This window comes from Takifugu flavidus, chromosome 14, assembly GCF_003711565.1.
Source record: "Takifugu flavidus isolate HTHZ2018 chromosome 14, ASM371156v2, whole genome shotgun sequence".
Classification (NCBI taxonomy): domain Eukaryota; kingdom Metazoa; phylum Chordata; class Actinopteri; order Tetraodontiformes; family Tetraodontidae; genus Takifugu; species Takifugu flavidus.
Window position 1 is genome coordinate 764,710 of NC_079533.1, and position 23,206 is coordinate 787,915.

Genomic DNA, 23,206 nt, shown 5'->3' on the forward strand with positions numbered 1-23,206 from the left:
GGTGTAAAGGAGGTGAAGCCGCGCCTCAGTGACTCTACTTTGGTGTTTTAGAAACTAACAGTTATTAGATGAATATACAGTGTGCACGTACGCGCACACGTGTGTATAAACACTTAATACACGCGTGTGCGTGGATGTAGACTTTTTAGTACTTTGGGTTCATAGACTTTTTAGTATTTTGCAGATACGTGTCTGTATATAAACCAGATCCTCCTGTAATAAAGAACTAAAGGCTGACTGTTGTCACGTGACCTGTCTCCGTCTGTGTCCGATGATGGAACCTGCCTGGAACATCTGGTGCACAGAAAAAGCAAAACAGCTCACAGAACTGGTCCAGTTTAGACCCAAAAATGACAATAAATAATGAAAATGTGTGACGCAGTAGAAAAATGGACGAACTTTCTATTGGTCATTGACAGTTTCAGTCATCATCAGAATTCATCAGAAATATTTAAACCAACAAACTACACACAGAACCGCAAAGTTTAGAGCTTAAAGGGAGCGACAGGTGAAGATTTAAAGCTCAACGCAGCTGAAGAAGTTCCAAAAAGGAGAAATATCATGTGGTGCTTTACCGCCACCCGGTGGACAGGCGTGGACTGCAGACAATAGTTAAACGCGCTCCGACACATTCTGACCTCTGCTGCTCCTCCTGGACTCCAGGGCTGCAGAAATATGCTGCTTTTACAAGTCTTTCAAATCTGTCAAGCATCATAAATCTTATTTATTTATTTAACTAAGTTAGTCAGTTTTCATTTAAATGCAAAAACATATTTATGGCATTAAAATAGCAAAACAACGTTTAATCTTGAACCCTCCCAGAATGCTTTTATAGTAGTGGAATATTAATCAACAGCCATAAAGTTGTTCATTAACAGAGGAAAGAGGAAAGGTCAAAGTATTCCGTTCAGACTGAGCAGGAAGACTGAAGACCGACAAGGTGAGTAAACGAAGAGCATTATTGAAAAGAATTGACAGTTGTGTTTGGAGATAAAATCAGATTTGAAAACATTTTTGTTACTATTGAAGAGCTGCATAGAGCTGAAGAATTCTTGGCTTAAGAAAATTCAACAAGACTTCATATTTAGTTTTAGCACAAAGCATCGTTATACATTATAAATGAAGAGGGCTTATTTAACTTTCTTATAGTCTGGCTTTAGTTATAGTTGAATAGTCTTTCTAAGTGAAGTTTAGTTTATTTTTCTGCTCTTTGTTACTGATCCTAAAAGAACTTTGAACTTTAAACCCTCCCAGAATGCTTTAATGGTAGTAATATATACGCCATGAAGCTGTTGATTAGGTTTTAAAAGTGAAAGTATTCTGTTCAGACGAAGCAGGAAGAGCGACATTTTTGTGACAGGTGAAAAGCTCTAGAGTTATTAGAGCTGTTCAACAGTCCAGGTCACAGCTGGATATTTTGGTATTACCTGTCAAACAACATCTAATCGTGTGCAAGTTAGCATCTCTCAGCCGGACCAATTTAAGACAATAAACTAAATAACTAAATCCACACAGGATCACAGGACACCAACAGGATTTTGGGTTCATGTTGCACGTTTTCTCCCAGTGGTTTATTGTTCTATGTTGTGGAACCACTGTGAAAGAAATGCAGGAGTGGGTGTCATTTCTTTCATCTATTTTAAAGAGAGCAGTGATCTTTGAGGACTTGGATCATAGAAATAATTGAAGAGGGGAACAAAGGAGGGAAGTTAAAAAGTCCTGACTAGTATGTTATGTAGCACCAGATCATTTAGTGGCTGAGCTGAAGACAGTCCTTTCACCATGTTGGCCTGTGGAAAACCAGTGTTGTGGGCCCGATGGACCAGCAGAGTTTTGACCTCTAGGTCAGGCTACAGATGTTTTTTCCAGCACCATCATGTGTTGGTGAGAAACATGATGCGCCTGATCAAAAAAGCTGCTTGTAATCTGACAGACGAGCCATGATGAGATGTCAAGGTGCGTTGTTGAAAATGAAGATCCTCTTCTTGGAATCCTGTCTGAGATGACAGAAGATGATGCTGCATTTGACCCACTTTGATGATGTGATGACGTATTTCTGTTTAGTTTTGAATGCATTCTCATCTTATTTGTTGAATTTAATGTTGAGAACTGACATCTTGAAAGAATTTAGGTTTTCTTGTAAACCATAACCAGATAAAAAATGATTTCATTTGTATTTGTGTGCGTCCGTCTGATGCCACCGCACCTTCTGAAACACCCAGGAGAAACATTTTTTCCACAACTATTTTATATTTGGAGGAACATGGTGTAAACTTTTAAGATGTCCCAAAACTTTTTTCCAATATATATGTGGCCTGTATGATGTACAGGGTGACATCATATAATAGATTTTGATGTGAATGAGCCGACAATACGTCATTGGACAGACCTCTGCTTGTCTTCATGCTGAGAATCATGTTCTTTAATCTTCTTTTCTGTGTCAGCAGACTGTTCCTGCTTAACCGTTTAGACTCACATTTAAAACTGAGCGAATGTGTGATGGAAGAGGAAGAGAGAGCAAAGTCCGTAGTGTCCAGCTGTGTGTCCATGAAGAGCGACAGGTCCAAAGAGAACCCTGAAAACTTCGGTATGGGACCTCAAGGCTCACCTTTAAAGTAAGGTTTTCTGAACCACATAACTCTGCCTTAGAACATTTCACAACCATACAAAACATCATTTTGTAGGTATTAGCCTCCACTATCGTGAAAAATGAAATTCACCAGCTCTTTAAAATGAAACGGTGCACAGTCCTTTCACCATGTTGGCCTGTGGAAAACCAGTGTTGTGGGCCCCATGGACCAGCGTCCCCGTCGTTGCCGGACCACCGTTGGCCACCAGTTGGGTTTTGGGATCAAAGTGGGGGCGTTTCCTGTATCCGGTTCTCCTCACGGATCCATGACTACAACATGTTGCTGCAAGTGCAGAGACGTTTGCTCTGGAAAGAACTTTAGAGCACATTCAGTGCTGCAGGATGAGGGGCTGGAAAAGGTGCCAGTTCTTTTCTCACTGCAGGGAACAGTTAAAAAAAGCAGCTTTAACTCTGAAAACATGAAAATGATACAGAGACATCACTGATTTATTGATTCAGTTGTTATCCAGAATGGATTAGAAATGTTCCTGTTTGATAAAAATGCAGTGAATTGGGATTATTTAACTCCAACCTCTCCAGATTATTTACCTTCATCACAGTCTCATCACTATTTCTGATGTTTCCTCAGGATGGACGAGGACAGAGCAGAGTCCACAGTGCCCAGCTGGGTGTCCCTGAAGAGTGACCGGTCCAAAGATGGAGGAATAATAGACTTCAGAAGTTCAGAGGAAATGTAAGAAAACTAAAGCGTGATGATGTGTTTGTGTGGCAGCTGTTAGTCACATTAACAGCAGCAGGTTGTGAGTTTATTATTGGAGATGTTTAACACTTAAACCTCAGACAGTCATAGAGTTACAGACTTAATGTGAATATTGTTGATTAGAAACAAGAATCATGTTTAAACTGAAAGATGAATTCAGACATAAATTCTGGAACAATATTGAGTCTTGATCAGGTTCTTTCATCCTATAAATCAAAGGACTAATAGAGATGTGTTTCATAGTGAGAGGGGGGAGCACATCCTATCAAACTGGGACCAGGCAGCTCCACCAGGAGAGTCCTCTTGTTCACAATCTGGAAGCAGATCTGGAGATGCTGAAATGAAGCCCAAACAAAGTAAAACTGTTCAATATGAGATTAACTTGTGATGTCATGAATTTGTAGTTGTGTTGATGATTTATTATAGATGGAAATCATTGGTTTACTTATGTTCAGGAAGTGATCTGCAGGAGGTGATAGAAGGCCATAAGATCAGTCTGAAGAGAAGATGTGAACATGTGACTGAAGGAACTCATGAAGCAGGAAGTGGAACCCTGCTGAACAAGATCTACACTGAGCTCTACATCACTGAGGGACAAAGTGAGGAGGTGGACACACAACATGAGGTGAGACAGCTTGAGAGAACCTCCAAGAAGAACATCCAGGACACTCCAATCAAGTGCCAGGACATCTTCAAAGTCTTATCGGAGCAACAGAGACACATCAGAGTGGTTCTGACCAACGGTGTCGCCGGCGTTGGAAAAACCTTCTCAGTGCAGAAGTTCAGTCTGGACTGGGCAGAAGGTTTGGAGAACCAAGACATCAGTCTGGTGCTTCCGCTCTCATGGAGGGAGCTGAACTTGATCAGAGCTGAGCAGCACAGTCTTCTCTCACTGCTTCATGTTTTCCATCCAACATTACAGAAGATCAGAGCAGAAGATCTGACTGTCTGGAAACTTCTGTTCATCTTTGATGGCCTGGATGAAAGCAGATTTTCACTGGGTTTCAACAACCATCAGGTCATCTCTGATGTCACACAAGTATCGTCCGTTGACGTGCTCCTGGTGAACCTCATCCAGGGGAACCTGCTTCCCTCAGCTCTCATCTGGATCACCTCCAGACCTGCAGCAGCCTATCAGATTCCTCCCTCGTGTGTTGACAGGATCACAGAAGTACGAGGCTTCACTGACTCCCAGAAGGAGGAGTACTTCAGGAGGAGGTTCAGTGATGAAGATCTGTCCAAGAGAATCATCTCACACATCAAGGCCTCCAGGAGCCTCCACATCATGTGTCTGATCCTAGTTTTCTGCTGGATCACTGCTATAGTTCTGGAGGACATGATGACCAGAGACCAGAGAGGAGAGCTGCCCCAAACCCTGACTGACCTCTACTCACACTTCCTGAGGGTTCAGATAAAGAGGAAGAAGCAGAAGTATGGAGGAAAGCAGAGACCAGAGGAACTGACTGAGGCTGATAAAGAACTCCTTCTGAAGTTGGGTCGGCTGGCGTTTGAACATCTGGAGAAAGGAAACATCATGTTCTACTCAGAAGACCTGGAGCGATGTGGACTGGACGTCTCCGAGGTGTCGGTGTACTCAGGAGTTTGTACAGAGATCTTCAAGAGAGAGAGTGTGATCTTCCAGAAATCAGTCTACTGCTTTGTTCATCTGAGCATTCAGGAGTTTCTGGCTGCCGTCTACATGTTCCACCGTTACACCAGGACAGACACAGTGGTTATATATCAGTTCCTAGAATATTCGAAACCAAACGACTTTTCCTGGTTTTCATGGTTGTTTACAAATAACGATCCAGCCACATCTCTTGATGACTTCCTCAGGAGAGCACTAATGAAATCTCTCAAAAGTGAAAATGGCCACCTGGACTTGTTTGTTCGCTTCCTTCATGGTCTCTCTCTGGAGTCCAATCAGAGGATCTTGGGTGGACTGTTGGATCAGAGGAACAGCCACCCAGAAACCATCCAGAAGGTCCTCAACAACCTGAAGGAGGTGAACAGTGATAAAATCTCCCCAGACAGAAGCATCAACATCTTCCACTGTCTGATGGAGATGAAGGATCAGTCAGTCCATCAGGAGATCCAAGAGTTCCTGAAGTCAGGGAAGAAATCAGAGAGGAGACTGTCAGAGATCCACTGTTCAGCTCTGGCCTACCTGCTGCAGATGTCAGAGGAGGTTCTGGATGAGCTGAACCTGCAGCAGTACAACACCTCAGATGAGGGACAACGTCGCCTGATTCCAGCTGTGAGGAACTGCAGGAAGGTCGAGTAAGTAAAGATTTCTGGGGCCGGACATCGGCGTTTAAATCAAGCGAGTGGATCATGTCAGGTAGCAATACCCCCTCCAGTGGTCATTCCTTCAATTCTTTATCTCCATTGCAGCGTCCATAAATTAAAAACAACAACAATTCATCCAGAAATGTTCAACACTGGCTGGATATAAGTTCAAAGGTCAATCCAGACAAACCAACATAAGGCAGGAATAATAGGAGCCACAAGTTAACTGACTATCATGAAATTACTGTCATGTCATTAAATCACTTTTGTTTGTTTGTTTACATCGTATTCTAATGACAGAAAAACACATTTTAACTAATGACACGTGACTATTTTGCTTCATTTGTTCAACGTAAAAACAGCCGGCCTCGTTGGTTTAAATGGGTGTTTTAGGTCTTTGTGGCGGTTCCGTTTGGAGCCTTTATGTGACCCACAAAGTTGTTTGAGCCTTTCCACACCCGTTAGGTGGCAACTTCATCACTAGCAACAAAAGGTGCAGTGAAAATGATTTGAAGGGAAACAGGCAGATAGAACAGAAGCTGAGGGCAATCGATGCAACCAGAGACTCTGATGTCATCGATCGGATCGCTGAATTAAGACTTGACGCACCATCGTACAAATTGGATGAAATGCTAAATATCCAAAGAGCCGATAGACAGATAAAAAGATGCACGTTTCTTTAAACCATTTGCTACAATCATTTTAAATATTGAGTAATTATGAGCTGTTCTAAAATAAGACAAATGTTGAGAATAATTCAGTTGCATTTCAGATCTGATGGTCGTTCAAACTGTTGCTCTACGGTGTTGAATTTAGCTTTTCCAGGAAATGAGCTACATTTGTGTTGAGGTAGATTCTCAGATGAGTTGATGAGAAATCCCAAAGTTTGACTCACTATTTTTGTTTCATACACAACAGACTGTCTGGTAGTTTTCTTTCAACGAGTGATTGGGAAGTTGTGGCCTCAGCAATGACGTCAAACCCTTCTCATCTACGGGAGCTGAGCTTCAGCGAGAACAAAAGCCTGACAGATGCTGACGTAAAGTTACTGTCTTCTGCAATGATGCATCCAAACTGCAGACTGGAGGCGCTCAGGTCAGGAGGCCTCTGTTGCTCTTTTCTAAGTTTCTTTACATTTTCTGCTTTTCTCTTCATTTTCTGATTTAGAAATGTGTTTTATTTGCCCCATTTATTCCTTTTCCAGGCTGAGTGACTGCAGGTTATCAGAGATCAGCTGTGGCTCTCTGGCCTCAGCGCTGAGGTCCAATCCCTCCCATCTGAGAGAACTGGAGCTGAGTTGGAACCAGCTGAAGGATCCAGCAGTGAAGCAGCTCTGTGGTTTTCTCCAGGATCCTCTCTGTGAGCTGGAGACTCTCAGGTCAGTCAGAGATGATCCAGTACTTTCCCAGGTGTAACTAGTTAGACAATAAATGTTTCCATGTTTGATCTTTGTTATAAACGTAGTGTTACAGTTCTCAGAAAAAAGACCACACAGGACAGATTTGCAGTATTAAATTGTTTGTGGAAATCTGTCCCATGTGAGGATGGTCATCAATGACTAGAAAGGAAGTATCAGTTGTAGATTTGTCTTGTTTTATTTTAGGCTGGCCACAAAACCGCCCAAACATTCAGACCAATCAAAAATGGTTCTTCCTGTCTTTTAAAGATCAGAAGGAAAACTAGAAACCCCAAAAAGAAAGCTGCTGCAGTGTGCCATGCCCCTTCTCTACTGAGAAAAGCCATCCCAAAAAAGAGAAAAGCCCAAGTGTGAAGTGAGCCCCCTGTTAAACCTTGGTACCGAAAGCCTGCAGTCATTCTCATCTGAGGTGGCTTCATTCCAGCCAGAAGCCCAAACCTGCCTCCCTCTTAAAGGGGCAGCAGGTCAGTCCAACCACAGAAACCTTCATGAAGCTCTGAAGCTTTCAGCATCCACAATTGTTGCACCTCACTTCCATTGGAGTCCAAATCAGAAGTCAACAAGTTGATTCTACACCGATTCTACACAATGCAACCATTTTAAAAAGGTTTCCATGCATAAGTTTTCACACATTTTTATATAAATCTGTTTGTTCATCACCTCCTTCTGTTGTAATGGTCATTAAAGAAAATGACCTTATTTGAGTTTTTCTCCTCACAAATATGACTTTCTATGAACGATGCAATAAATGCAGCTGCAATCTAAGACAATATGGAAGTATGTGTATATAATAGTAGTGGAAGTAGCTCATAAAATAATACATTTGCTCTTCTCATCGAATCTTTCTATGTTATTAAAGAAAAACCTGCTCTTAGTCAACAACATCTAAGACATCAACCAAAAATCCTAATTTTCTACAATCTAATATAAAACAGGAGAGAAGAGTCTTTCTGCAGAGACACTGGTGGCAGGAATGCAGAAGTATCACCTGCTCAACTTGGAAGGTGGAGCAGAAACCACCAGCTGAGAAGGTCCTCAGCGAGAGGAAGTGGTGGAGAACCATGAAACTTGCTCAGCTCCACCTCAGCTCCAGAGACGGGCTGAGCTGGAGCTGTGGCACCAGGTATCGCCCAGAAGAGCCTCCAACAAACAAGCTCTTCTCTTGGGAGGAGAGGGCTTTGAATCTCAGCTCAGTGTGCTTGTCTCTAGTAGGTGGCAGCTGCACCTTTTCCTGAGCTCCTTGTTGATGCCCTGAGGGGAATTGATGCTCCTGCAATGTTTTCTGGCAGCATTGAGCTTGCAGTGGGGCAATCAAACACACTGTGGGGGGGCTCTCTTTCCTTCTCTCATCTGGAGAACAAGTGACACCAGCTGCCAATCATTGTTGGAGAAATGTGCAGTCAGGGGAACTCTGCGTCCAGACTATAGCCACCCTTCCAGCATCCAGCAGTGTCTAAAACCTTTGATTTGGTTTCACCAGAGAGTGTAGGGATTGCAGGGTCGCTGCAGCATCGCCCACAAGCTGTCAGGAGTGGGTCGCTTTGTCCCAACTCCTGACAAGAGTTGAGTGCTATTGAGAAATGTGGTCTCACAAACTTGGAAGGTATTTTGACCCACACACACTTTACATACGGTGTAGATCTTGTCCAACCGCCCTGAAAGAACCCAAAATAGGAACATACGGCAGATAAGCCGGTGCAGGACCAGAGGTTTGTTGCTTGTAAGCTGTGTTTTGCTCTGGTACATGTTGATTTTTATTTGTCTTCTCTCAAAAATAATTGTTATTTTAGCCTAAGTGACTGCAGTTTATCAGAGACCAGCTGTGATTCTGTGGCCTCAGCTCTGAGGTCCAACCTCTCCCATCTGAGGGTTCTGGACCTGAGCCACAACAAGTTGCAGGATTCAGGAGTGAAGCGGCTCTGTTCTGGACTGGAGAGTCCAAACTGTAAACTGGAGAGGCTCAGGTCAGTCTTCATTTTTCTACCTATATACCAGCTGCTAAGATGGTGAAGTGAGGCTGTTCTCAACACTGCTGTGATGCACCACATTAAAAACATTCCTTGGAATATCGGGAATTCAGGTCTGACCCAACTAAGAACTAACGTAGGTTTAGTACTGACGCAGATAACATGCAGACCTGCACCGTATAACCTCATCCTGCATTTTTCAGATTAGAGCGCTGCAGTTTATCAGAGACCAGCTGTTGCTCTCTGGCCTCGGCGCTGAGGTCCAATCCCTCCCATCTCAGAGAACTGGACCTGAGTCTGAACCAGCTGCAGGATTCAGGAGTGAAGCTGCTCTGTGGTTTTCTCCACTTTCCAAACTGCCGACTGGAAACTCTGGGGTAAACACCATTCTCAAAAATGTCCATTATTCCATCCGAGGGTCCTCACACTTTCTGAGTGTGTGTGTTGTGCCCAGTTCCTTCAGGAGGGGGGGCCACACGGGGACCACTTATTCATGATAAATTGATTTAAGGACAATGAAAAAGCCGACAGATGGTAACCAAAATTAGACAAAACTAGGTGAGGGTGCCTGGTAGACACCAGCCAACGAGGAGGGAGATGGTGAGGGGGACAGGAAGTCATCTAAGACAGGTTGTGCCTTTAAAGATGAGCCACAGGTGAGATGGATCTCCATGATGAGATGGGAGGGAAAGAGGTGGGAGAACCTGGGAAGAGTGAGGGCCAGAACAATATATATTCTCCTTTGGAACAGTGCAAACCTGAGAGGTTGGAATTGTGGTAATTACATATTACTATCATTTTTTAACCTGTAACTAAATTAAATATTTACAGATCATGCCTTTGATTAACCTTTCAGATCAATACTGGTTTCACTTATAACCTTATAAAAGTTTCCCTTCTTTATTTAGATTAAGGAGCTGCAGTTTATCAGAGATCAGCTGTGACTCTCTGGCCTCGGCGCTGAGGTCCAATCCCTCCCATCTCAGAGAACTGGACCTGAGTTGGAACGAGCTGCAGGATTCAGGAGTGAAGCTGCTGTCTGATCTCGTAGAGAATCCAGACTATGGGCTGGAGACATTGATTCAGTAGCTGGTTGAAGCCAGTCAACTCCCGCTCATCTGCTGCATCACTCACTGACCACTGGTGAAGAGCATCTGTGGAAACATCTGCCGTCTACTCCCTCCATAGATGAAGAATTCAGTTTTTAAAAAGCGCTGGTGGACTTTCAGGAGATCAGTCGATGGTCGACAAAGCAGAAGCAGCTTCGCCTTAAAGTTAAATTAGTTCCTGGTATCACACAATGCATCTTTATAAAGTTCTAAACGGCTCCTCGGCCACTCTTAGAAGCATGGAAACATTCTCTTAATTGTCTCTTCAAATGTCTGTATTATACGTTACTATTTTACATCATGCCTTCAGAATCTTTAGGGTTTAGTATTTACTGTCTCTGTGACATGGAGCATTGGAATATTTCAGCTGCAGCCAGCAAAAACCCATCAGAATGACGGCTATCGGTGGGAACCACAGCTCATTTGACTTTAGTCAGTCTGTTCAATGTTATAGGATTTATTGCAATCTAATAAAAACTATGAATAAATGTAGGAAATAGGAAATAAAAAGAAGCAAAATGACCAAATAAATCTCCCATGAATACAGTAAATTTAAAGATGTCAAGAATGGAATATCAGCTTAAATGGAATCAAACATAAAGTGAAAAGGCCTCCTTTAAGTTTACTGCAAAAATAAACACAAAATCAAGAGCAACACGCGCCAAAAACGTCTCATTCTCTCTTCTGTCTCCACTCATTCTTTTATATTCTCTTAAGATAATGGGGACGGGGTCGTGTGATAACAAAACAACCTAATTGGGGACTATATTTTTGTTGCAAGAACTTTGGCTCTTCATAAGTTTCTATGTTGGCTTCCACAGATTGTGCATCCACTAGAAACTCAGTGTTTTTGAGGAACTACCAGGAGTGGCTGGAGTGGAGGCCAATGACGCTATAGCTACATATAGGTACATATAGATCACCGTTATCCTCAACCCAAAAGACCACCAGTTGGCGCAGCAATACTAAAGAGAGGAGGTTGTGGTGGTTGCGCAGACGCGGAGTGATATCACGCACAAACGTGCCCTATGTTCTATATACCGTATGTTCGCGACCAAAGGGCGCACCGTATTAAAAGGTGCAGCCTCAGTTACGGGTGCTATTTCTGTATTTAACACATACATCAGGCGCTCCGGATTATAGGGCGTGGGCATGGTAAAATATACCGCTACGATAGCTTAAAACATGCATGCTAGCGTGTATTTAGCAATTTTGCGAAAGCCGGCAAGTCAAACAACCGACAACAATGTTTCCAAAATTAAAATGTTCGTATTTTTCGTATTTTGTTATTAAGCCCCGGAGGGCTGAAGCAGGACCGCTGTTAAAAATGTATCAGTCCGCGCTTCCAGTTCTGGTGCAACGTCCAGTTCTAAATGTATGAATCCGCGTATTGACGTTTCAACGTCCCATCAGTAAACGGAGAGATTTGGATATAGTCCCCCTGAGGGGGTGTTTTTAGAGCAGTTCTTAACAACTTTCTCTTTGCCTGATAAGAGGTCCAAACATTATTTCACTTCCCTATAAAATACTTTAAAATTTGCCATTCAAGATCAGATCCCACCAGGTATAATTCATCCTCTAAATTTTCACAATTTCTTATTCTGTCAGGCTGTTTTTAAACCTTTGGCAACATCAAATAAAGCACTCAACTGGTATTATGTCAGGCTGGTTTACATCCCATTAAAGAAGCCAGCAGAAATAAAGCACAACAGTTACACAGACTACGCACAATAATATAGAGGATATAAAAAACAGTGTTGAGATGGGTTTGTGTCACTTTAGTAAAATCAAAGCATTTTTCTTTATGTGCCAGCAACGAACACAATCTAAGAAGTCTCTGACACTAAACATATGGAGCTCCTATAGAACAAACTAAAGATTTGTTGTTATGAAGATAAAGAAATGCAACATTTCCCCCAGAGAAACGATGGCGATGGAAAAAGCCCTGGCTGTGTGTGAGCATCACAGCAGGCGTGGGTTCTCCTCTCTGGAGTCATGCGGGGCTCCTTTGAAGGGCAGATGAGGAGGTTGGTTACAGATTCCCCTCAGAAAGATGATTACGGTGCCAAAGGTCATCACCGGGGTAACCAGGAAGAGGCAGAGTGGGTCTACTGTACGAGTGATGCCGCCATCAACATGAAAGGAATGATAAATGAACGGGTTTAATCCATAAGTTTACACTTAATAGCCTAAGACAGACACTCGCTCCAGCCGATCAGAACGCGCTTGCTCGCCGCTTTGATGCTCTTGAATGATTTCAGGGATGATTCCATCGCAAAGTAGAAGCTGAAGAAAGTCGAAAAGAGTTAAATGCGCACGTAGATTCGGCACAGACGGCAGCTTTCACTCTGAATATGATTCCTTTTGTCATTTTGACGCACAGATTTTGGGCAAAGGTCAGATCTGAGCAGACAAAAACCTTTTAGCATTAGCGTAGCTCCGGCTCCAGACGTCAGCCGCTCCTTTGTTCAAAGGAAATGTCACAAAAGTTACGTCAAAAATATCTATTTTCATCCGTCTCTCGTCTTCTTTTAGCCTGACAGTTGCTGCTCAGGGCACCGTGATTACACCAAACTACAGCCAACCGGCTTCACTAGTTAGCATCGTCACTCCATAGCAACGAGGTTTGGAGGCTGGACTCCCAGCTGGGTCAAAGGTCACCGGCATGGCGAGCTATTAACGGTTCAGAGAAGCTGTTCGTGGTAAAAGTTCTGCAGATTCTTCACATTCGCGCGTGTTGCTGATGAACGTTAAAGGCGTTAGCCTGCGTCTCGTTCGTAGCATCTGTACGGATCACCTAAAATGTTGTCGAGATTTGACTCGCATCAATTTAACTGCAAAAAAGGGTTTCACTTAATTAGCCCTCGTCAGGTCTAGCGAGGGTGATCCTAGCTGACTATAGAGATGACCTTAGCTGTTAATGCTAGGCTAAATTCTCAAGAGGCTAAACGTTTTACCTTCGTTTCTCTAATTACTTATTACTAATAGGGAGGGTCTAACATGGTGGAGTCCAACCCCTTTCTTCTGATACGACCACAGTTGCTAGCTACAGATGCTACGTCCTATCTGTGCCGGTCACTCTGGTCGTGGTTTGTATTCAAAACGCAGTTGCCCCGGCGGGGCAGGAGGGTCGCAGTCGGGCCTAATTACCTCTTTACCGAGACGCAATCTCAGCACGTCTCGCATTAATCTGCCGCTTTGATCTCCAGGTGATGTCATCAGTCCCAGATTACGAAGCTAGCCTAATTAATCCGAATAAACGGCGCCCGTTTGAGTGTCGTCTAAGAGCGTTCGGCCTTTCCCTCTGTCGCTACGCGGAACGTTTCGGGTTCCGGATATATTCCCGAGGACACTTTGACCTCTGTGTCGCTATGGTAACCACCTGAGCCACAGAATATGGTGGCAAATTGATGTTGGAAGCGGCAGCTCTTCCTCCGCCGTGCGTCGGTGTGCGTGCTGCTCTGTATGTGTTATATTTAATGATGTGTTTCTTTGCTGCGGGAGCCTCCATATATGCAGATGTTCTTCGCTAGCTTAGCGACACGACCAATTTTGCCAAATCTGCCGGCGACGGGCGCTTGGCGTGTTTAACGAACGGCTCCTTTTGTTCAACAGGAACTTTTCGAAGGCGTAAAACACAAACAAGGCTGCTTCGCTTTCGTCAGTTTTCACGTTCCGATTCCTTTTTCTTTTTTTTCGGAAAACTGTGGAGAAAACGGACTCGTCCGGGTGGCTGGAGGAGAATCGGAGAGTGCTAATTAGACGCAGGCTGAGCCTCTTGTGTGCGATGCCTCCATTTTGAAAGGATCTGTAATATTCATGTTGTTAGCATTCGGGCTACAACTCCCCGACGTGCACGCGTGGCGTTCCTGTCGCAGTCGGGCTCTTTTTCCGGCGCTGCGAAGCGGAGCAGGTAGCATGAAGGTGTCGGAGGCAGGACGTGCGCGCTGCTTTGATCTCCTTTGATCCTCCGCACATGTGCATTCCCCACCTGTAAAGGCCAATTGATGAATCGACTTTATCTTCTTTCCAATGAGCCAAACTCGGGCCGTAAAGAGCACTTTGCAAGCTTTTATTGGAGGATAGTATCTGGAAGCGCTCGTGCATAAATCATGTCGCTGTAACCTGCGTCCTTCAGCACAAAGCTCTGCATTTTAATGCCCAGAGCCCAGCGGCACAAAGCTGCGGCTGGGCGCCAGTCAGCTCGCTGCAGGGCTCACCTGCCAGCGGCGTCACAGCAGCCATTCATTACACCCGGGCAGGCGGCGGGGACAAGAGCAGGCGACAGTCTGAAAGAGCCCCCCCACCCCCCCACCCGCATGTTTAAGGTGAGACCGCCGTGGACGCCAAAGGCGGCGCGGGCCCGCTCAGCTATTGGCGGCTGCAGAATCGGATGGCAGAGTACGGCCACTAGACCCCCCCTCCCCACACACACACACACACACACACACACACACCGCTCGTTTAATCCTTTCACGAGCCACATCACCATCAGGAGCTAGCGTAGCACAGGGCAGCACTGGACGCTAGCATCCTGCAGGCGACTTCCTGCTAACAATTCCAACCAGGAAGCGTCTGATTTAAAAAAGCAGGCAAACTTTATGGTCTTGCAGCAGGGGGACAAGTCCCACGTGCACGCTGGCACAGCCTGAGAGTTGGACCCCCCCCGTTCTGAGGAGCGAGCGGTTCACAGCTTGAACAGAAGTTGCAGAGCATTTTATTCTTCCGTGTGTAACACAAGAGATCATTTTTTTGTTATTTGGACCATTATCATGTCCTGCTGACGAGTCCTTTCCTGCACATTAAGGTCACTTCCTGTCTGTGGTCTGCGGCTGCCCCGCCCTAATGTGGTGCACCTGTGTGCAGCTAGCTGCACCCTCCTGGTCAAGTTTGAGTCCCCTCGGATGTTTCATTGGAGATTTTCCCCTCAGTCGGTCTGATTGTGTTGACGGTCTGCCCACGTCTGCTCCTCCTGCCGGACAGCGAGCTTGCTGAGTGCCATCAACATAACACGTCTGCTCGCTGAACTCCCGACTCAGTGAATCCAAATCTCCCGGACACCTGCGGAGTGAAGAGGGGTGAAACTCATATTTGCCAGAATTGCATCTTCTGTCTTCAAAAGGTCACATTAATCCAGAAGGAAACGGCGTGTTTTTCTGCTCTCGCGGCTAAAGCAACAGCAAGTCGGCACTTCCGAAGCTCCTCATCCAGTGACAGAACAGAAACACACCCAATTCCACGTGATCTGTCCATATTTGAGTCGAGGGGGAGGAGTCGGAACCTTCAGGCTGAGCAGAAATTCTGAACCTTGCCTCCTTGTCTGCCTGCTGCCCGCAGTGACCGCTCCATCGCCCCGGTGGCGTCGGGAATTACCGGACGTTCCGTCGGGGGCTTTTGTGTTTGACGCAGGGAAAGGACGAGACTTGGACTCGGTTAGTTTTCTGTTTTCATCTCTTCCTTTCTCTGCGCCCCACACCTCAGCGGCGGTGACCAGGATGTTTGTACCTGCTAGACACGGCGGTGCTATCAGTGCAATCCCGGGGAGCACTTTGAGGATTAGGCGCTGAAGCATGAAGAAGCTTTTGAAGTGGCTTTGAAGTTTGCGGTGCAAGTTTAATATTTCCCCCCCGTCGCTGCGTTCTGCTGCCTTTGAACATTTAGCCCGGCAACGCCAGCGGGAGGGAGTTGCGTGATGATACAAAGGAGATTTGTATCATCGGAGGGGGGCCTCCAAACATCAGCGTCCCTCCGACAGCTCTACACACACGTGGATTTGTCGGAATGACCAACAAAACAGGAACGATATTTGTGTGTTTTCATAAAGGCTGCGGCGCCTGTGAGGAGCTCAGACTCCGCCAGGACGTCACAACAATTTCAAAGACGTGAAGCGCACAGCAGCTGCCCTCGCTGACCGACGAGGCTTAGCGCTAAGCTAGCCTGGGTCCTTCTGGGATGTTTGTTCCATCATGAGGAAAACCCAACAACAAACTTCTGACCCGCGCGCTCTTGGCAGGCCGAAGGATGATGAATAATAACGGAGGGGACGCTGGAACGGCCTCCTCGTCAAAGGTCCCGGCATGGCGAGCTATTAACGGTTCAGAAGCTGTTCGTGGTAAAAGTTCTGCAGATTCTTCACATTCGCGCGTGTTGCTGATGAACGTTAAAGGCGTTAGCCTGCGTCTCGTTCGTAGCATCTGTACGGATCACCTAAAATTGTTGTCGAGATTTGACTCGCATCAATTTAACTGCAAAAAAGGTTTCATCACTTAATTAGCCCTCGTCAGGTCTAGCGAGGTGATCCTAGCTGACTATAGAGATGACCTTAGCTGTTAATGCTAGGCTAAATTCTCAAGAGGCTAAACGTTTTACCTTCGTTTCTCTAATTACTTATTACTAATAGGGAGGGTCTAACATGGTGGAGTCCAACCCCTTTCTTCTGATACGACCACAGTTGCTAGCTACAGATGCTACGTCCTATCTGTGCCGGTCACTCTGGTCGTGGTTTGTATTCAAAACGCAGTTGCCCCGGCGGGGCAGGAGGGTCGCAGTCGGGCCTAATTACCTCTTTACCGAGACGCAATCTCAGCACGTCTCGCATTAATCTGCCGCTTGATCTCAGTTGATGTCATCAGTCCCAGATACGAACTAGCCTAATTAATCCGAATAAACGGCGCCAGTTTGAGTGTCGTCTAAGAGCGTTCGGCCTTTCCCTCTGTCGCTACGCGGAACGTTCGGGTTCCGGATATATTCCCGAGGACACTTTGACCTCTGTGTCGCTATGGTAACCACCTGAGCCACAAGCTATGGTGGCAAATTGATGTTGGAAGCGGCAGCTCTTCCTCCGCCGTGCGTCGGGTGCGTGCGGCTGCTCTGTATGTGTTATATTAATGATGTTTTTCTTTGCTGGGGAGCCTCCATATATGCAGATGTTCTTCGCTAGCTTAGCGACACGACCAATTTGGCCAAATCTGCCGGCGACGGGCGCTCGGCGTGTTTAACGAACGGCTCCTTTTGTTCAACAGAACTTTTCGAAGGCGTAAAAACACAAACAAGGCTGCTTCGCTTTCGTCAGTTTTCACGTTCCGATTCCTTTTCTTTTTTTTTCGGAAAACTGTGGAGAAAACGGACTCGTCCGGGTGGCTGGAGGAGAATCGGAGAGTGCTAATTAGACGCAGGCTGAGCCTCTTGTGTGCGATGCCTCCATTTTGAAAGGATCTGTAATATTCATGTTGTTAGCATTCGGGCTACAACTCCCGACGTGCACGCGTGGCGTTTCCTGTCGCAGTCGGGCTCTTTTTCCCGGCGCTGCGAAGCGGAGCAGGTAGCATGAAGGTGTCGGAGGCAGGACGTGCGCGCTGCTTTGATCTCCTTTGATCCTCCGCACATGTGCATTCCCCACCTGTAAAGGCCAATTGATGAATCGACTTTATCTTCTTTCCAATGAGCCAAACTCGGGCCGTAAAGAGCACTTTGCAAGCTTTTATTGGAGGATAGTATCTGGAAGCGCTCGTGCATAAATCATGTCGCTGTAACCTGCGTCCTTCAGCACAAAGCTCTGCATTTTAATGCCCAGAGCCCAGCGGCACAAAGCTGCGGCTGGGCGCCAGTCAGCTCGCTGCAGGGCTCACCTGCCAGCGGCGTCACAGCAGCCATTCATTACACCCGGGCAGGCGGCGGGGACAAGAGCAGGCGACAGTCTGAAAGAGCCCCCCCCACCCCCCCCACCCGCATGTTTAAGGTGAGACCGCCGTGGACGCCAAAGGCGGCGCGGGCCCGCTCAGCTATTGGCGGCTGCAGAATCGGATGGCAGAGTACGGCCACTAGACCCCCCCTCCCCACACACACACACCACCACACACACACAACCGCTCGTTTAATCTTTCACGAGCCACATCACCATCAGGAGCTAGCGTAGCACAGGGCAGCACTGGACGCTAGCATCCTGCAGGCGACTTCCCTGCTAACAATTTCCAACCAGGAAGCGTCTGATTTAAAAAAGCAGGCAAACTTTATGGTCTTGCAGCAGGGGGACAAGTCCCACGTGCACGCTGGCACAGCCTGAGAGTTGGACCCCCCCCGTTCTGAGGAGCGAGCGGTTCACAGCTTGAACAGAAGTTGCAGAGCATTTTATTCTTCCGTGTGTAACACAAGAGATCATTTTTTTGTTATTTGGACCATTATCATGTCCTGCTGACGAGTCCTTTCCTGCACATTAAGGTCACTTCCTGTCTGTGGTCTGCGGCTGCCCCGCCCTAATGTGGTGCACCTGTGTGCAGCTAGCTGCACCCTCCTGGTCAAGTTTGAGTCCCCTCGGATGTTTCATTGGAGATTTTCCCCTCAGTCGGTCTGATTGTGTTGACGGTCTGCCCACGTGTGCTCCTCCTGCCGGACAGCGAGCTTGCTGAGTGCCATCAACATAACACGTCTGCTCGCTGAACTCCCGACTCAGTGAATCCAAATCTCCCGGACACCTGCGGAGTGAAGAGGGGTGAAACTCATATTTGCCAGAATTGCATCTTCTGTCTTCAAAAGGTCACATTAATCCAGAAGGAAACGGCGTGTTTTTCTGCTCTCGCGGCTAAAGCAACAGCAAGTCGGCACTTCCGAAGCTCCTCATCCAGTGACAGAACAGAAACACACCCAATTCCACGTGATCTGTCCATATTTGAGTCGAGGGGGAGGAGTCGGAACCTTCAGGCTGAGCAGAAATTCTGAACCTTGCCTCCTTGTCTGCTGCTGCTGCCCGCAGTGACCGCTCCATCGCCCCGGTGGCGTCGGGAATTACCGGACGTTCCGTCGGGGGCTTTTGTGTTTGACGCAGGGAAAGGACGAGACTTGGACTCGGTTAGTTTTCTGTTTTCATCTCTTCCTTTCTCTGCGCCCCACACCTCAGCGGCGGTGACCAGGATGTTTGTACCTGCTAGACACGGCGGTGCTATCAGTGCAATCCCGGGGAGCACTTTGAGGATTAGGCGCTGAAGCATGAAGAAGCTTTTGAAGTGGCTTTGAAGTTTGCGGTGCAAGTTTAATATTTCCCCCCGTCGCTGCGTTCTGCTGCCTTTGAACATTTAGCCCGGCAACGCCAGCGGGAGGGAGTTGCGTGATGATACAAAGGAGATTTGTATCATCGGAGGGGGGCCTCCAAACATCAGCGTCCCTCCGACAGCTCTACACACACGTGGATTTGTCGGAATGACCAACAAAACAGGAACGATATTTGTGTGTTTTCATAAAGGCTGCGGCGCCTGTGAGGAGCTCAGACTCCGCCAGGACGTCACAACAATTTCAAAGACGTGAAGCGCACAGCAGCTGCCCTCGCTGACCGACAAGGCTTAGCGCTAAGTTAGCCTGGGTCCTTCTGGGATGTTTGTTCCATCATGAGGAAAACCCAACAACAAACTTCTGACCCGCGCGCTCTTGGCAGGCCGAAGGATGATGAATAATAACGGAGGGGACGCTGGAACGGCCTCCTCGCCCAAGCCCGGCGGCCACGTGGAGCGGCGCCGTGTCCAGATGTTTCTTGGCTGGCGCGCTTGCCTTCCCTGGCTGCTCACCTCCGTAGGAAATTAATGAAATTCCGACTTGATTGATTGTGCGGCTCGGGCTGTGCGAACGCCGGCCGGGCCAGCTGCGTCTCTCAGCAGAACGAGGCTGCGCCGCCCCGACCCTGGCGGCCCACCAGCGGCAATATGTTCACCACCCGGAGGAGGGTGATAGGAAAGCAAGGGATGGTCGACCCCCCCCCCCCCACGCGACACCTCCAGAGGAGAGGAGATGCCAAGAACGCTTCCCCGCCAGCCTGAAAACCATAAAAACATTCAGCTGTATTCAAATGTGCATGACCGGAGTGCATATAATTGGAAAAATGACCCTCTTTGATGGCAGAATATTCCTTCATTCTCTGCGCAGCGAGTCCATAAATGCAACCTGTGGAAATTTAAAGTAATTTAAATTCCACTGAGGCGTTGCCAAGTCTTTGAAGCCAAAAAAATTGCTTGTCACCCTTTTACAATTCACATTATTGAGCACATGGCGCCTCCCAGGAGCACCTAGAAATAAGAAACATCCCTGTGCAAACTCTTGATTGTGGGGAGCTGAAAAAGCATCGATTCAAATGTCCCTGACTGATGGAACACGCAGGGCCGCTGAAACGTAGCTTCTCCTGCAGAGCATCCGCTAACAAAATGCTCATTTTTCCACATTTAAACTCCTGCCAGCTGCAGCTGTAACCGTGAGTGCTAATGACAACAACATCCTGATTTAATTAGAACGACAGAAACCACCAAAAGCCGAATCAAAGCCTCCCGCTGCATTAGTTTAGCATAGTTTTGTTTAAATGATCTTCTCAGTCAAGCTAGTGGATGGAACATCTCAGTCATTTAAGCCCACTGCAGCAGCGCTGCAGCTTCAGGAGCTTTTTCTGCCGCTCCTGAAGGAGAATCACGTTATTACGAATATCCACTCCCACGTCTGTGACAACACACCTGTTGGTAAATATGAGCGGCAGAAATGCCTTTGCTGAATTTTAAAAAAAAGTTATTGGATTATACTCCTCCCACTTTAGAGGAAGAAGGCATTCAAAGTTAAAGACGGTTTCCAGGCAACTATGTTTCGCTCCAGATCTCCAGGAAACCAAAGGCAAACCTCCCCGTGCGTCTGTTTTACGGGGACGCTGACGTGGAGTTCGGTTCCTTTACTGAAGCTCCGCCCACATGCAAAGGAACTGTACACATTCGGAGACGTTCTTAGCTGCATTCCTCAATTTTCAAGACCTTGATGATACTTTAAACCCCCTTTAGGTCAGATTTGCGTTGCGGTGTGTTTTCTTTATTGGTTTTCCCTGTGTCCCCCCCCCCCACTAAGGCCAGATGCCCCATCGTGAACCCCAGAATGGTTTGTGCAGCAGCAGATGTTGCTCCTCATCCTGATGGTTTGTTAAGAGAGGAATATTCACAGGGAGGAAATGCTTTTTAATATCCTTCGCAGCGCTGGCTGATGGGCTAAACCTTTAAACGCCATCAGGAGGAGCGGGAAACGGCCGACGTTGACCCGACCCATCCGCTGGCGCTAAGAGCCGATTGATCCGCTCCGGGCTCATCGGGTTCCAAGTGACTGGTCCAACTGGCCTCAGCCCTGCGGCAGCAGAGGGAGTGAAAGCCAGCTGAAGTGTCCATCACATGCAGCATAAATCCCCCCCCCATGTTTCCCATTTCATCACGAATTAGAGGCGGCGGAGAATTGGGTCCATTTGCATCCAGGCTAATTGTAGCAATGCTCTGGGCTCTCTAATGGTGAATGTAGTTCCTGCCGCGGAGCACGGAGCAGGTGAGACGGAGCGCTCCCGCCCAGCAGCGCCGCAACGCTCCGCTGGGTCGGACCGCGTCTAAACCGATGGTGAAGTCGGCCTATAAATAAGCAAAGAGGAAGCGTAAAGACGCGGAATTAGACAGGAAAGGTGAGAAATGGGGCGCAAACGGAGTTGTTAGCCTCATTTTCACCTTTTCTTACACAGTTGCAGTGTTTGATTAGAGGAGCGTTGAATGGAAACGCTTCAGCATCACTGGGAAACTAAAAAGGAAGTTGGGGCGTTTCCGGTTTTGATTCACGAGTACTGGTTGAATTGTATGAATACCTTTAGGGCGAGAGTAGATTGTATTACCTGTAACTTAAGCTAACATAACTTTGATGCTCGGTTGACCTCGAAGCGGCGCGCTAACGTATGCTAACGGACGTGAGACTATGGAGACAGGAAGAGCTGTTGCCTCAGAACCTGAATTATACCAGAACATTGTGTCCCTGTTGTCTTTAAAGTACGTAAACTGAATATTAAAAACAAGATTTCCTCCGTCTCTTTCACATCAGAGGGGTAGAAAACACGTATTTTCCATTCGTGTGTGTGATTTATACTGTCTTTAGGTGCACAGATTACCTTTTAATCCATTACCAAAACATTATTTCATCGTTGAGTTTGCAAAAGCGCACGGCCTCATAATCTCCTCAAAAAAGAAACTGCTTAATTTTCTGTGTGCATCATTCAGAGAGAAGCAGTAGCTCCCCCGTAGGTGCTTCCACTGCCGTGTGAGCACTCTTAGCAGGAAGTAGTTCTGTCCTCGGCGCTCTTTAGGACTCTCCTAGCTGAGCTGTGTTCCCACTGGATTCCAGAGACGGATTGGAACGATCTCACGCTCTCTCAAAGACGAGAAGACACGTTTCCAGGCAGGTTAATGTTCCTGTGCTTCAGAAGTGCGAGCTCGAATTACTAACAAGGACGGAGCGCTGCCTTCCGGAAGAGTTAAAGCTTCCGTCGACAATCCGAGGATTCTCCCACCGCCCTGACAGCGGGAACGCTGATCTGTCCACCCGTGTGAGGGGTCTCGGATTTCTGCCCACGAAGATCTTTGATTCTCTAAAGAGGGAACGGCCTTTTGGTGGGTCGGGGCCCGGAAGGCAGCACGCCACCCTGTTGCTATGAGACAAGAGCGCCAGCAACTGCGTCTCCAGCGTCAGCATGAACCCCCACAACGGTTTTTGGATGAATTCACATCAATCTTTGATGAGTCGGAGCGCGGGCGGCCGGGCGAGGTGGGCGCTGAAGGCGCCTCTCACGCCTTCGGGACAAACGCCCGTGGGTCCTGAGGCGTCCGGGGTCACGGAGCACGCTTCCCGGATTCAGCTTGTTTTGATTAATCTCGCCTAATCCCGCCGGTTTGTCATCAAATGCACCGATTCTTGAGCCGCGGTAACGCCGCCGCCACCGGTTGGCTTACAAATGAGGGCATTTATCTCTCAGTGGGAGGGGGGGATTCGGGACACGGTACAAATGGAAAGAAAGCGTGAAGCAATTATTCCACCTCAGGAGTACATGGCAGCGCCGGCGAGAGAACAGGTGCATCAACGTCTCTGCTTCTGTTCTGTTCCACTGAGCGGCGCCTTCTTCAGCACGTCAGGCCCCGGCAACAATCAGGCCGGAGTGGCTGCGGCACGGCCCAGAGGAACGCTCGCCGCTGGAGTGCCAGGAAATGGCAAAAGGAATCAATTCAGCCGCCCCCCTCCCTCCGTGGAAAATGTCCATAG

The 23,206-nt window shown here is 47.1% G+C and overlaps 1 protein-coding gene and 1 long non-coding RNA gene across 4 annotated transcripts in view; one reads left to right on the forward strand and one right to left on the reverse strand.

Moving 5' to 3' along the window:
* The first annotated feature begins 1,828 nt into the window (after positions 1 to 1,828).
* Positions 1,829 to 23,206, forward strand: part of LOC130538218 (NACHT, LRR and PYD domains-containing protein 12-like) — a 40,292-nt gene continuing 18,914 nt past the window's right edge. Inside the window, exons 1-9 of one of the 3 annotated variants that reach the window (XM_057055622.1) lie at positions 2,269 to 2,615; positions 3,219 to 3,323; positions 3,594 to 3,706; positions 3,806 to 5,630; positions 6,558 to 6,734; positions 6,844 to 7,017; positions 8,847 to 9,020; positions 9,227 to 9,400; positions 9,932 to 10,787. In XM_057055622.1, coding sequence (XP_056911602.1) covers positions 2,404 to 2,615; positions 3,219 to 3,323; positions 3,594 to 3,706; positions 3,806 to 5,630; positions 6,558 to 6,734; positions 6,844 to 7,017; positions 8,847 to 9,020; positions 9,227 to 9,400; positions 9,932 to 10,112 — 3,135 coding nt within the window. In that variant the 5' untranslated portion in view covers positions 2,269 to 2,403 and the 3' untranslated portion in view covers positions 10,113 to 10,787. Of the gene's footprint in view, positions 1,957 to 2,268; positions 2,616 to 3,218; positions 3,324 to 3,593; positions 3,707 to 3,805; positions 5,631 to 6,557; positions 6,735 to 6,843; positions 7,018 to 8,846; positions 9,021 to 9,226; positions 9,401 to 9,931; positions 10,788 to 23,206 lie in introns of those variants that run through there. The other 2 variants (XM_057055620.1, XM_057055623.1) reach the window with 2 other exon arrangements.
* On the reverse strand, positions 11,786 to 12,755 carry LOC130538238 (uncharacterized). Its single transcript, XR_008953824.1, has 2 exons — positions 12,480 to 12,755; positions 11,786 to 12,378 (listed from the first exon to the last, which is right to left on the reverse strand). It is a non-coding gene; the product is annotated as an uncharacterized LOC130538238 (long non-coding RNA).